This window comes from Simochromis diagramma, unplaced genomic scaffold (genome assembly GCF_900408965.1).
Source record: "Simochromis diagramma unplaced genomic scaffold, fSimDia1.1 OVJJ01000320.1, whole genome shotgun sequence".
NCBI classification, from domain to species: Eukaryota; Metazoa; Chordata; class Actinopteri; order Cichliformes; family Cichlidae; genus Simochromis; species Simochromis diagramma.
Genome location: NW_024386773.1, coordinates 2,307,657 through 2,320,574, shown reverse-complemented (window position 1 = coordinate 2,320,574; position 12,918 = coordinate 2,307,657). Strand labels below are relative to the sequence as shown.

The 12,918-nt window shown below is 38.2% G+C and overlaps 1 protein-coding gene across 5 annotated transcripts in view; it reads left to right on the top strand.

The window, feature by feature from the left end:
• The window catches only part of arhgef3 (Rho guanine nucleotide exchange factor (GEF) 3), a 33,300-nt gene that overhangs the window by 8,686 nt on the left and 11,696 nt on the right, over positions 1–12,918 (top strand). Inside the window, exons 1-2 of one of the 5 annotated variants that reach the window (XM_040003294.1) lie at positions 9–1,965; positions 4,349–4,408. In XM_040003294.1, coding sequence (XP_039859228.1) covers positions 1,933–1,965; positions 4,349–4,408 — 93 coding nt within the window. In that variant the 5' untranslated portion in view covers positions 9–1,932. Of the gene's footprint in view, positions 1–8; positions 1,966–4,345; positions 4,409–10,361; positions 11,293–12,918 lie in introns of those variants that run through there. The other 4 variants (XM_040003284.1, XM_040003274.1, XM_040003266.1 and 1 more) reach the window with 4 other exon arrangements.

Sequence of the window (12,918 nt, the reverse complement as noted above, 5' to 3'; positions counted from 1 at the left end):
TAAGAACAATTCCCACACATGAACTTAGTCATGTTATTCCCTGCGTTACAGTAACTGTGCTGTGACTCCATTATTATATAACACAGGATGTGCCAAAGTCCATAATAAAAAAACAAAACAAATGCAGCAAAAAAACAAAACAAAAAAAAAAAGCAGCAAGCGGTGTCTCACCTAAGTTATGTGATTTTACCTTTTCTTTATTTGATTTTTATGTTTTGAGGTTTGGAGATAAGGACATTATTTTAAACATCACACAAGTCCTGTTTTGAAGCCCCACATTTGCACATTTAGGCTATTTGGTTCAGTTCAGCTTAATTCAGTAATTTGTTATTGTCCCTACTGCGAAACCTGGTAAACAATACACAAGAACCACAATCCTCTAGTAATAATCACTAAATTAATTTATAAAAAACCCACAAAAACAAGCCACTTTGCCTTGGGAGACACGACCAGCTTCAGATTCATTGTGTGTGTCTGGGTTTAGCTTTGGACATTTCGCCACATTAAGGTTACTGAGGCATCTGAACCAGATGGCTCCTGGAGGCCTCCTAGATAAGAAGTTTCAAGCATGTCCAACTGGTAGGACACCCACGAGAAGACGCAGGACAGGCTGTACAGTTTCTGTCTCTCAGCTGGATCAGAAATGCCTCATTTTGTCTTCCTAGACGAGGTGGAGGAGGTCTGGGCCTCTCTGCCTAGACTGCTGACTCCTGCAAAGAGGCAGAAAACAGATAGGTGATTACGTTTTTAATGTTAAAGGAGACCTATTATGGTCATTTCCGGCTTTATATTTTTGCTCTCTGGCTCTACTAGAGTGGCTTTGCATGACTCACAGTTCAAGCTGGTCTGTAGAAGTGTTTGTGTGTTAGTGCCAGCAACATGAATGCCAGGACCCAGGGTTTCCCAGCAGAACACAATGCACTGTTATGCGATGATTAATGTGATTCACTTAAAGCCATCAGGGGTTTATTGGTAATATTGTAGCTGAATTCTCATTAAAAATATGTATGTTGTAATAAACACAAGAACTGTGCAGAATGTGTAACCAGTGAAATTAGAGCTGTTTCACCTTTAATAATTAGGCAAAACATTGCTGATCGGCACAGCTGGAAGCGAATTTCTCTGTCAGTTCATCAGTTAATAGTTTTAGCCCCACTCTGCTTCATTTTTTTGTGATTCACACTTTTTAAGTAATTTACTCTAAATTATATGCTTTAAGAAAAAAATATCTGTGTTGCAAAAATGAATTTCCTTTAACATAATTTGAAAAGGCAAGAAAGAAAGAAAATTCATAATTACTTTTTAATTTTTTTGTGTGAAAATAATGTGTGATAGATGTAAGTGATCAGTCTTTGTAAGTGTTTGTCCTGCTGCTGTCACCGTGCTCCTTCAGCTCCTAATTATAGACGTCTTGTTTCCCCCCCAACATCCGTCATTTCCTGTTTGTCCTGTGGGAACCGAGGGGACAGACAAACACACACATACACACACACACATACATTGTAAAGGGTTCCTGTTCCTGAGGGTCTGTAGATCCACTCAGGAAGGTGGTGAGGCTGAGGAGGCTCAGACTGTGGCTGAGGTGGTGAAGCAGGAGTACGCAGGCAGAGAGAAGCAGCGGGCAAAAGAAGGTCAGAAAAGAGAAGAGGAGGTGCAGAAGAAGAGGCTTTTGGATCAAGAACCTGGAGAACGTTAACAGAACTAAAAGAGGTGAAATAAAATGTGACTGTGAAGGAGGTGATTCACAGGAGGTGGGACGAACAAAGGAGAAATTATTTCGAGTGCTGTCCAGCATGTAAAGAGGAGAAAAGAAAAGAGGGCGAATGTGACTTTGGGGTTAAAAGAAAGGGACCTGGAGGAAGAGGAGAGGAAGAAAGAGGAGGATAAGGAGCTGCAGAGTTGATTACAAGTGTGTTTGAGGAGCTGATCCTGATGATGGGCTGCTGTTTGTTTGTTTACTATCGGGTGAGTGTGAAGAATCAGAACCGCTTTGATAAAAGCCTGCGGTACCGACGTCGTCCTGAAGGGGGACATGTTTCTGGATTTGTTTTTTGTGTGCATGTTTCTATATTTATTAAGTACAAGTTTGAGATATGTTTATTTCACTGGGTTTGTTCCCTTTCTACTTCCAGCACTTTTGGGAAAAAATAAGTGGGGGCTCGCTGTCAGAATGGGTGGAGCTGGACCTGCCCCCCACCTAGTCCAGCTGATAGGAGCCTGTAGTAGACTGTATATAGAAGATGGTGTCAGGTTTTAGGCCTAAAAATTTAAGCCAGTGCAGAAGTGCGTGCATTTCTAATTACCATTCTTATGAATAACCATTGGGGGGGCACTGTTGTGGCTGCAAAAAGAATTCTGGTTCTAAACTTCCTTGATCACTAAATGCTTTTTATGATGAGTTTAACATATCTATTTATGTTTCTTATTCGATATGACAAGATGCTCAAGCACGGTGTGCTTTTCTTTTTTAGAAACAAGTCAGGTTCACAGTCAGGTCCCCATCACGTGTGGGGGATTTTTTTGATTTACAAAATCAAAGCCCACGTTCACACTGCAGGTCTTAATGTTCAATTCTGATTTTTTTTTTTTGATCAAATCCGTTTTTTTTGTCTGCTTGTTCACACTACAAATAAAATGTGACAGGAAACGCGCTCTAGTGTGAACCCTCAAAGCGGCCCGCATGCGCAAGAGAAGACGTCACACACAACGCACTCTGTTTAGACACAGACCAAACAATATTGTTTGACTGAAGGCTCTTAATATAAAGACTTGTTTCTGACTCTACGTTTCCCAATTTTGCTTTAAGTTGTAAAGTTATTTTGTTATTTAGATATGGCCTAATAATTATCCTTATTGCTGTTTTAGAGGAGCGGTGCTTCAAAGGATAGTTGCAGATTTCTGTCACAATCTGCAGATTATACAGTACAAATAAAATGTTCACGTTTCTCCAACGTTGTCTTCCCAACAGTTTCACTAATATCTACACTGGATGACCAGGAAGCGTTCGCGATGTCTTCTCGGGCGCTTCTCCAGCGCTAATTGGGGTCTGTCTTGTGTCAGTGACGTAAAAGATGGATTTAATGCGACATGACCGTTCAAACAGCAGTCGCTTTCTAAAACATCAGATATGTGTTGGATTCAGTACCACATACGAAAGTGACCCAGATCAGATTTGTGCTGTTCACACTGTCATACCATGATCGGATATGGGTCGTTTAGGGTCAAAAAAGTCGGATTTTATGCGCTTTCGCCTGCAGTGTGAACGTAGCCTAAGAGGTCAAAAGTGCTTATCTCGAGATGTTACTGGACCTTACAAGCCATTGGTAGACCACGTCCATCTTTGTAGGCCTCTTTCATGACGCACATTAAGGCTTCCTGTCCCACTTTTTAAGGAGTCTAACTCCATCTGGAATCATTTTTCCATCACCTGAAAAATCTATGGATTTACTGGACATGCTCTCCTTTCTCCAACAGAAGCAGGAACTCCCAATCAGGATCCACAGAGATTTGAGTTAAGATTGTGTCCATTGTTTAATGGAAAAAGCATCTATTCCATTTAAATCTCATTCAGACTAAACTACTCTCAAAGGAAAGGAAACAAGGGACTTCTTGTTGTATTGTTCACCTCTTAACACCACTTAAACTGCTTAGCTTTGAAATTAGAGCACAGTTCCCTCCTCTTGTCTGGTGACCCCCCCATGACTGAGCCTTAACTTGTACAAATGCGGAAAAAAGATATAACACAATATTTTGTTAAGGGTTGAAATGTTTTTGCATGTTATTTTCATTCATTATAATCTGGGTAAATTAAACTCAGAGTTTATCTGATGGGTAACAACTTACTGAAATGTTGATATCTGAGCGGACTTGAGCAGAGAAATTTCTTATTATTATTATTCTTGCTCATTTGCTGTAAGTTTTTCCTCTCAGGATACTTACAGGTTACTATTCGACTCTGTGTTGAGTTAGAGGTTAGCCAGAGAAGTTCTTCAGACACTATTTAATGATGAAAAATGCTAAAATCTTCTCTCCAGATTGATCGAAACAAGACAAAAACAATTTGAACAATTAAACTGAACAGATTTTTTTTTTCCTGCTTGCTTTTTTTGTATTAAAATATTTTAATTTATAGTAATTTATTGAAAAATAAGTCACAAATGATTGCAAGCTGAAACCAGAACAGTGAGCTAAAAAGTTGCGGTTGGGATCCATCACAAAAACTCGACTTTCACATTTCTGAATGTAATCTGATTTAATAAAAATATAAACAAATTTGAAGCGTACTTCTTAAAATCAACACCTGCTCTCTCTCGCTGATGTTTTTTATTCTGTTTGTGTTTTGCAGAAGAAGAGGAAACAGGCCAACAGAGATGCCGACTCCCTCAGTCTCTGCAGTCTGGAAATCAATGTGAGTTCAGCTCCTCTTCAAGTGTGTGTCAAACTCTACTCTCGTTTAAATAATGATGATGTGTTTGTGAAAAGCTCTGCCTTCCTCATTGTGTGGGCAGCGTTTTCACACATTTAAAATATGACCTAAAAAACCTAAAAAAAAAAAACTTAAGCTAACAAAATGATGATGTCCTACCACTCAGGAAGTGTTCGGCTGTATTTGTCTCCATTATCCTCTTATGCAGAACACAAAGGAGGCGGTACATGTGACCTTCTAATCAGGAAGCTGTTGCATGGCCTGTATATGAGAGACCTAACTTTCGTCATTTGATTTAAAATGCCAACTGATTTCAGTTTCTAACTTGAGGACAGAAAACTTAACACAAGGCATTTTAATGGTTTTATCCACAGAATCAGATAAAAAATGTCCATATTTTCCTACAATTGTCAGATTTTTCTCTGATGTTAAACTGATTTCTTTGCTTTTATGCCGTCATGCACTTGTGCACAATCAAAAACGGAGACATTGTTCTTCCTTCAGGGTTGAACCTTAATTAAAAAAAGACTAGCTGTAGTGAAACTGTGACAAGTGTGACACAGACCAGAAACTGGGAATGTTTGCATTCAAAGTATAATCTCTGCAGTCAACGTATTTGAAATACGTTGACTGCAGAGATGACCTTTTTTGAGTTTCACTGCCACTTGGCCTGGAGTTGCTCGTGTTTGTAGAAAAACATCAGCATCTTCCATGAAAACTATATACCAGCAGCAATCTGCTAGCGACTGAAGTATTCACAAGAAAGTTTTTGATGCAGCACCATCTTTGTAGCTGATTTCAGTGACTGCCAGAAACCACTAGCCACCGGTTGGTGAGTAGTTTCTGGCAGTCACTGAAATCAGCCGCAGTCTCTGAGACAAAGAGTATCTCATACATTTAATCTCACATTCTACCAGAGTAGCTTGGCTTGTTTACGGTTTGAAAATAATCCTCATTTATCTTACATTGGGCTCAATTCATTAACTGTCTGCAACAGTGACAGTTTAGCTCCTCCTCTTTACACCAACTTTCTTCTTATTGGTCACCCCTTGCAAGCTGATTACTTAATTAAAATAGAACGTTTAATGCCTCTGTAAAATTATAGGAGTTCTATGACATGCATCCCTATATAAGAGAATAAAAGAATACAGCTGGAAATCTGTATCTGTAAATATTATACCACAAAACCTTCAGTATACACTGTGGGAAAGTAATTATATCTATAAAAAAGTAATATTGAATTAAGTTTCTTAAAAGTATTTGACCAAATCACAACAGCAGTCACCTCAATGCCCTTAAGATTGTAAGTTAGAGACCCAACAATTATATAGAGAAAACTCAAACAATCAAATGACCACCTTTGAGCACGCAATTGGTGACAGTGGGAAGGAAAAACTCCCTTTTAATAGGATGAAACCTCAGGCTTTCTGCCACAACCAGTTAGAGATGATATGGTGATACAGTGTTTACTCCAGAGATCACAGAAAAACAGAAATTAAAAGTATTTTCCTGCTTTTAACAGATATTTTTCTCATCAGAAATTTTATTGCACTTGTATAAACTCTGAAAAGAAAAATGTGCCTCTTAGAGCATCCCCTCTGTCCAATTCAGGTTTGCTGGGGGGCTGATAGGTAACCTAAAAACTAAATTCATTTAGAGAGGAGAAGACAAATTAACGGCCCCCGGCCCTTATGTTGGGCCCCTCCTCCTGTATTTTTAGCCTTCTGCCAGGAGCCTGTTCCTTCCTGGGCGTTTCCTCCTCTGCTCGGTCTAAAACAGGATGTCCAGCCTGTTCAGCACACTCCAGCGGCTCCAGGGGGACAAACAGACCCAAACACACCATCAGTCTTACTTTGTTCAAACCAGCGCTGGCAGATACTGAAGCTGGAATGAATTACACTATTGTTTCTGTGCTGTCGCTCAGTGAATCACACACACTTGTATTGTTTTCTTACTCAAACTCCATAACCCAGAGACCACTTTATCTGATTTAAAAGACATGTGTAAGGACCACCGGGAAACGTGCTTTACATCAATAATTTAACCCTCCTGAGCAACTGTCTGTTTTCAGAGTGGAGATCAGAAAAGATTAATTCACTGGGAATTATTATATTTTATCAATGCATATTAAATGCATTTAAAACTTTTAAGATTTAATAAAATGTGACTACTTCTGACTACATAATTACAAAATAAAATAAAAACAATATGCAGACCTTTTTTTTAATACAAAAGGTAAGTACTGTGAAAAATTCACAAAAAGTAAAAAATATTTTTTTTAAAAACCCCAAACAGGATTAAAAGCACTGAAGTGTAATCGATGTAAACAGACATTAAAGTAAATATTTATTCCTTTATTAATGATTAATGTGGCACTATATTTTGATTAACAATAATAATATTAATAATGATAATAATGATAAATAACAATTTAACCATGACTAATCAGATTTTCCCTCTCAGAGACATTGAATATCTTTGTTCAAACCTAAAACATTCAACTGGAATTATTTGCTATTGCCATTAATTTTATTTTATTTGTGAAAAACGCTGCTCTAGATGTAAATTAGTTGTTAAAGGGGTGATGCTGTCATTTATAATTATAATACATTTACTGTGGAAGTTTCTGTTTGGCATTGGATTTTTTATTTTTTTTTTACTTGTTAATTAAAACAGGCATTCACTATTGAGCAGTTACTGATGTGGTTTAGTAACCGTGGATTAAAGATGTGAGTAGCATTCTCTTCCACCAGTGGGCAGTACAATTACCTGCTCTAATTAAATGGGTTGCCAACTGCCAGTAAAACAGAAGAAGACAAAGAAAACAAATACATAATAGTCATGCTGTGAGACGACGCAGTGCGTAATAGCAATAGATAAATGTTTGAAAAGAAAAAGTAGGGTCCTGGAGAACATTCTGACCCAGATGAAGGCCCTAGCATGAGTAGTGCTAGTAGCGCATGGGTAGTGGTCAGAAGCAAGCAACAAAGGTATACTAGGGACAAACTGAGCCAAACTCCACTATGCCATGTGCACAGGGGAAAATTATCAATTTGCTTTTTGTGACATTTTTGTTTGGTGGTGTGCCGTGTGATTTTTCTAATGTGAAATATGTGCCGTGGCTCCAAAAGGTTGGGAAACACTGGTTTAGATATACGTGCTTCACCACTTAAATTCTTGTACAGCCACTTTTCAGGTAATAGGTTTCAGGAACTGGACAATGGGAAAAATCTGTGGAAATCTGTTTTGTTTTTTTTAACATTATAGGTTTCCTACTTTAAATCACTACATTGTAAGGTTTGTGATAAACAGAACCAGGACTGTTAGTATTCCCCAGTCTATCATTTATCTTGGAGGCTTGAGGGTTAAATCTGATGGGTTTCTACTGCAGAAACAGGAAAGAAAGTTGCACAAGATTGTAATGTTTCCTTGTCCAAATGTGCACGTTGATTGAAATATGCACATATGTGGAGTACCATTTACTGTATTCTTCATTTTTTTTTTATTAGTTTTAGGAGATGTTAATAATTGATCGATGTTTTCAAATCTTTACCATTCAAAAAGAGTGTTCCCATCTGTAAATGCTTCACCACATCCCTGTAAGGTTTAAAGACGCAGTCGATGTGTCACAGTACAGATCGAACTGAGGCTGATTTGAGTTCCTCCCTAGGCGTCTACGAGCGAAGCCTCCCAATAACAGACAATAGAGCTTAGTCACAGGGAGCAGCTTCTGTTAGCAGACTGTGAGGTGTTGGAGGCCAACGCTGATGCTCTGACTCTGATACCGGTCATAGCTTTTAAAGGAAACAATGAAAACACTTCTGTGAATGATGCAATCTTTTTCTGATGTCTTGTTGCTTTCAGCTGAGATGGGACGTCTGTGTTTATTTAAAGCTACTTTTCTTGGAACTTCGATGTACCGTGATTATAACATGGGTCCTAATGTACCCAAATCTGGTCAAATCAGATCAGCCAAGCTGATGTATAAACATATATAGCTCATTAACATGCTTTAGTAAACGATGGATGTCCCAGCTCTTTGTTAAGCACTGGAAAAGCTTGATGAAGATCCTCTTTGTAACATCAAGTGAAGCAGTACAATTAAAAGAGACTTTTTCATAAAAGTGAGAGTGGAGTAGAGGAGGAGATGGACCGATGTGTTGACCCCAGTGCAGTGTCTTCATCTGCAGTGATGAAGACACTGCACTGATCTGTTTTGGTGACGAAAGAGCTGATTGTGAAGGTTAAGCTGTTGATTTACTGGATGATTTACTATATTCCTATCCGCATGTATGGTATGGTGATAAGATGTAGGTAGAGACTAAAAGAATAATGTCACAGACTCAAGCATCAGAAAGAATAAGCTTCCTCTGAACAGAGTTCAGCCTTAGAGACAGGAGGAGGTAGCTCTTTGTTTTAGGAGGGGCTCAGAGTAGAGCTGCTACTCCTCCACATTAAAAAGAGCCAGATATGGTGGTTTGAGAATCAGATGGATTCTTTCAGGATAAATCCTCACTGAGGTGTTTTAGGCATGTCCACACAGGACACTCTGGAGAGATTATGTCTCTGCTCAGTACCCATCTGAAAGAGCTGGAGTAGATGGCTCGGGAGAAGGAGGTCTGGGTGTCTGTGCTTAGACTGGACATGGATACGTGACAGAAGAAAAGATGGATGGATGTCCCTGAAAGTCTTCTCATTACTCATTATGTGGTTTCAATATGGCAAAGCAAATTATATTATTTGTAAAACACAGTAATCTTGTGGTGAATGGATGGACGGGCCTCACCTGTCCCCTCTGTTTGGACTCTGGAACAACTAAAACCTTACTGTGAACCCGTATGACTCATTAAACCGACTGGATAGAAACTAGTGGAAGGCTGGATCTGACCGTGACTTATGATGAAAAACAAGGAAAAAGCAAAAGCGAAATCTCCACATTTAAAAAGGTTGGAAAGACAAATTGATTTGAGTTACTGATCTAAAATAAAATTCAGTAAATAAAAAAAGAAATACATAAAATCTTGCTTTAACAAATAAAAAAAAAAAAGTGTTTCTTTGTCCCCACAGTGGGGCTGAATAAACACATTGACTCATTGAATTTAAAACCAGGACACAGCTTTGGCTGCAGGCCTCTGTTTATTAATTATACTTCGGACTGGCATTGACTGATGAGGACTTCCCACAACCACCAGCAGTTCCAGTCAGGGATTTCATAATTTACGTTTGTCCAGATTATCGAAATACATAATAATAAACTGAGTAAAGATAATGTGAGTAATAATATAAATATTAACCTTATACAATTTACATTATCATTTCTTTCACATTAAAGGTAGATTTACTTTTTCTGGCATAAAACATTTTCAGGGAATGACACATTTTAAATACACACAAGAAAAACAATATACATTTTCTTAAGTGCATTTACAAAATGTCTTATCTGTAGGATTCATATTATCTTTTCATATTTTTAAATCTTCTACCAGCTCTTTTAACTTTATTTCTGATTGCCTAATGTGTCTGTGGCACTGAGACAATTGGTTCAATATCCGAATATCTAGAGTTTAATTTTTAAGGAGGAAATGGGGTATTAGTTTGGGTTTTTCTTTAAATAACTGTGTAGAAATGTGGCTTATTAATTTGTTTTAGTTTCTGGGCCACAGTAGAGCTCTATGACACAAAGGAATCAAATATATCAGGGTGTGGATGCACACAGTACTTATGAGGATGACTTCATCATTGTTGTTTGTCATTTCTTGGGATTTGTTGACAATGGAAACTGTATACACACACATACATACATACATACATACATACATACATACATACACATATATATATATATATATATATATATATATATATATATATATATATATATATATATATATACATACATACATACATAACAAACAGTACAGGAAAGGGACAGGCAGAGAAATGAAAAAGTACAGAATAAAGAAAGGAAGGAAGTTTTAAGTGACTGGGTGAGAGCGCCACTGAATAAGTGAGCCAGTGACAGAGAGAGAGAGAGAGCATTAGCTGCTGAGAGAGTGCGAAGGCGGACGAGTGAACAGCTACCGCTGAGAGGATTACACGATTCAGAGCTCTACACGGTCTAAACTGCAGACTAAACTTTTCCTGTATGATTTTCTGGGAACAGAACTAAATCCAGCCTCTTTTTGAACTCTTTTGTTTGGGGTCTGATTGTTCGGCTCACAACCTCAAGCCCTCCCGGAGCGGTGTGTTTAAAAGCTCTGGTCAAAGCCAACTTGTCTTTATGAACACTGCCAGCACCGAGTCTGACTGGATATTTTGCCTCTGGCAGTACTCTTGTGGCACCAGGCCTTTTTAGAGCTGTTACGTCAACTCTTTGAGGCTACTTTACAGCTATTAGGCTTTTAGTTGAACAGCTACCATTACCAGGGGTTTTAAGGGGACTATCCTCTTTCTGTACCTGTGCCAACACCAGAATTGTGCTTGGAACTCCACTGATAGCACTTTCTTTCTGGTTTCCCAGCTTGTATCAGTCATCGCTTCAGTGCTAGAACAGCGAGCTGAATTGTTCCTGGACTTTGTGTCTATACTGGAAAACAGTACCAAACTCTCTTTAGTGTCACTCTGGACCCTCTGCTGTTTTCAGTCTCTCTCTGGACATTAGACTTTCATACTCCCTTCCTCTCTGTGTTTTCTACCAGTCTGAAAATATTTATGGACGCTCTCTTGGTACTGGGAATAGTTCAGATTGTGTGCTTGGCTTTGGGGTGAGCAGTATGGTGGCGGGGCAGGGACCCTTCAGCCTGCTGGTACAGCGGTTTAACTCTGGATGCTCAGTGGCAAACAGCAGCATGGGAAAAGAGGTTAAGGTAAGATGAAACATTTACTCTTCTGTTCAGCCTGGTTAGATTCAGTTGTGTTAATTTTGTGAGATAAATTAGATTCTTTTGTTTGTGTGTGTGTTTTGTTTTCATCAGTCAAATGTATTCATTTTTTCTTGATTTGGTAGCATTTAACATTTGTAATTTTCACAAATGAAAAAAATCTTGGCAATGAAGCTGGTGACAAAACTGAAGTTCCTCTATTGGCCACTTGAGGCTGACTTCAAACTGAGTCAATCCCCATAGACTGTCATATTAGAGTCCCAACGTTACAGCAGAAATAAACAAAGAAAATAAGCCCAGCATAAAAGACATTTTACGTCATTTCCACCTTCATGCACTGCACAGGGGGTTAATTTTTTAAACTAGACCATTTATGTTTTTCTAATGGTATTAAGTTACCATAGCTCGCTGCTAGGCCTCATCTCTTCTAACCGAAGTCAATGAACTGGGCGCTTTAACCTTGTTTGAGCTGTTGCTTATTTGAGTGCATTGAATATCTGATGGTACAATAATGATAAAATAATAGGGCTTGATGTGGAGTTGATTGCATTAACACAGTGTTTTATTCATGTGTTACTTTGCAGTAGTTACCAGGTGTCTGTGTTTTTGAAACTCCTTCACTTTCATACTAACCAGTCTAATTTATTACCAGACATGCTCACATATAGTGCCCCCCCCCCCCCCCCCAAACCAATCGGTGACATCAGTTTTCTTATCAACACAGTATATGTTAAATATGATGTATTTATCACTTTATCTATATTCACATATGTACTTATCTGTACAGTGATTAATTAGAAATATACAGAATCTGATCTGATCTAGTAACTTGTATTCTGGTTTTATATGATGTAATCTGATTGGGCCTACTTTACTCTATTACACGACTGATGTGAATCAATCATATGTGATCTAATCTGATGTAATATGGTCTAATTCAACAAACTAATATCAAAACCAGCACTAGTTACATTTAATGTCATTTACTTTAAACTAAAAAGACTGAACAAGAAACGAGAAGTGAAACTATGATGAACAACACCTCAAAAATGTTCTTTATAGTAATTTTCATTTCCTGAAAGTCTGGGGTCATGCTAGGTATCACTAAAGACCTATAAAAATGCAGTTTGAATCCCTGAACTGCAACGTTTGTTCAGTTGTTTAATTTACAATGAACTTTATATCAAACGACTGAACAAACGTTGCAGTTCAATGACTCAAACTGCAGACCGGAGTCAACCTGCTGTGAACTTGCTGTAATTAAATAACCAGCCAGCTGCTGACGAGCTGTGTTGAATTGATTGCTGTCAGTTCGAATCAGCTGAAGCACCATCATCCACAGAAAACCCATTACAGTTTGTCTAATGGAAAGTTCTTGAGCATGAAGCAAATAAGCAGATAGTTTATGATCCAAACTGAACCTGAAATCTGTAACAAAACAAACAAACAAACCAAAAAAACCACCAAACAGCTGCAATGCATCTAAGCACATAACTTTCACCAGGAAATGACTTTATTTCCATGTGATTCATGAGTATTTTAGAGACTCGTCACTGACTCATCATTTTTTGAGAAGTTGTTGAAAACTGTGGAAATTCTATTTCCAGATTT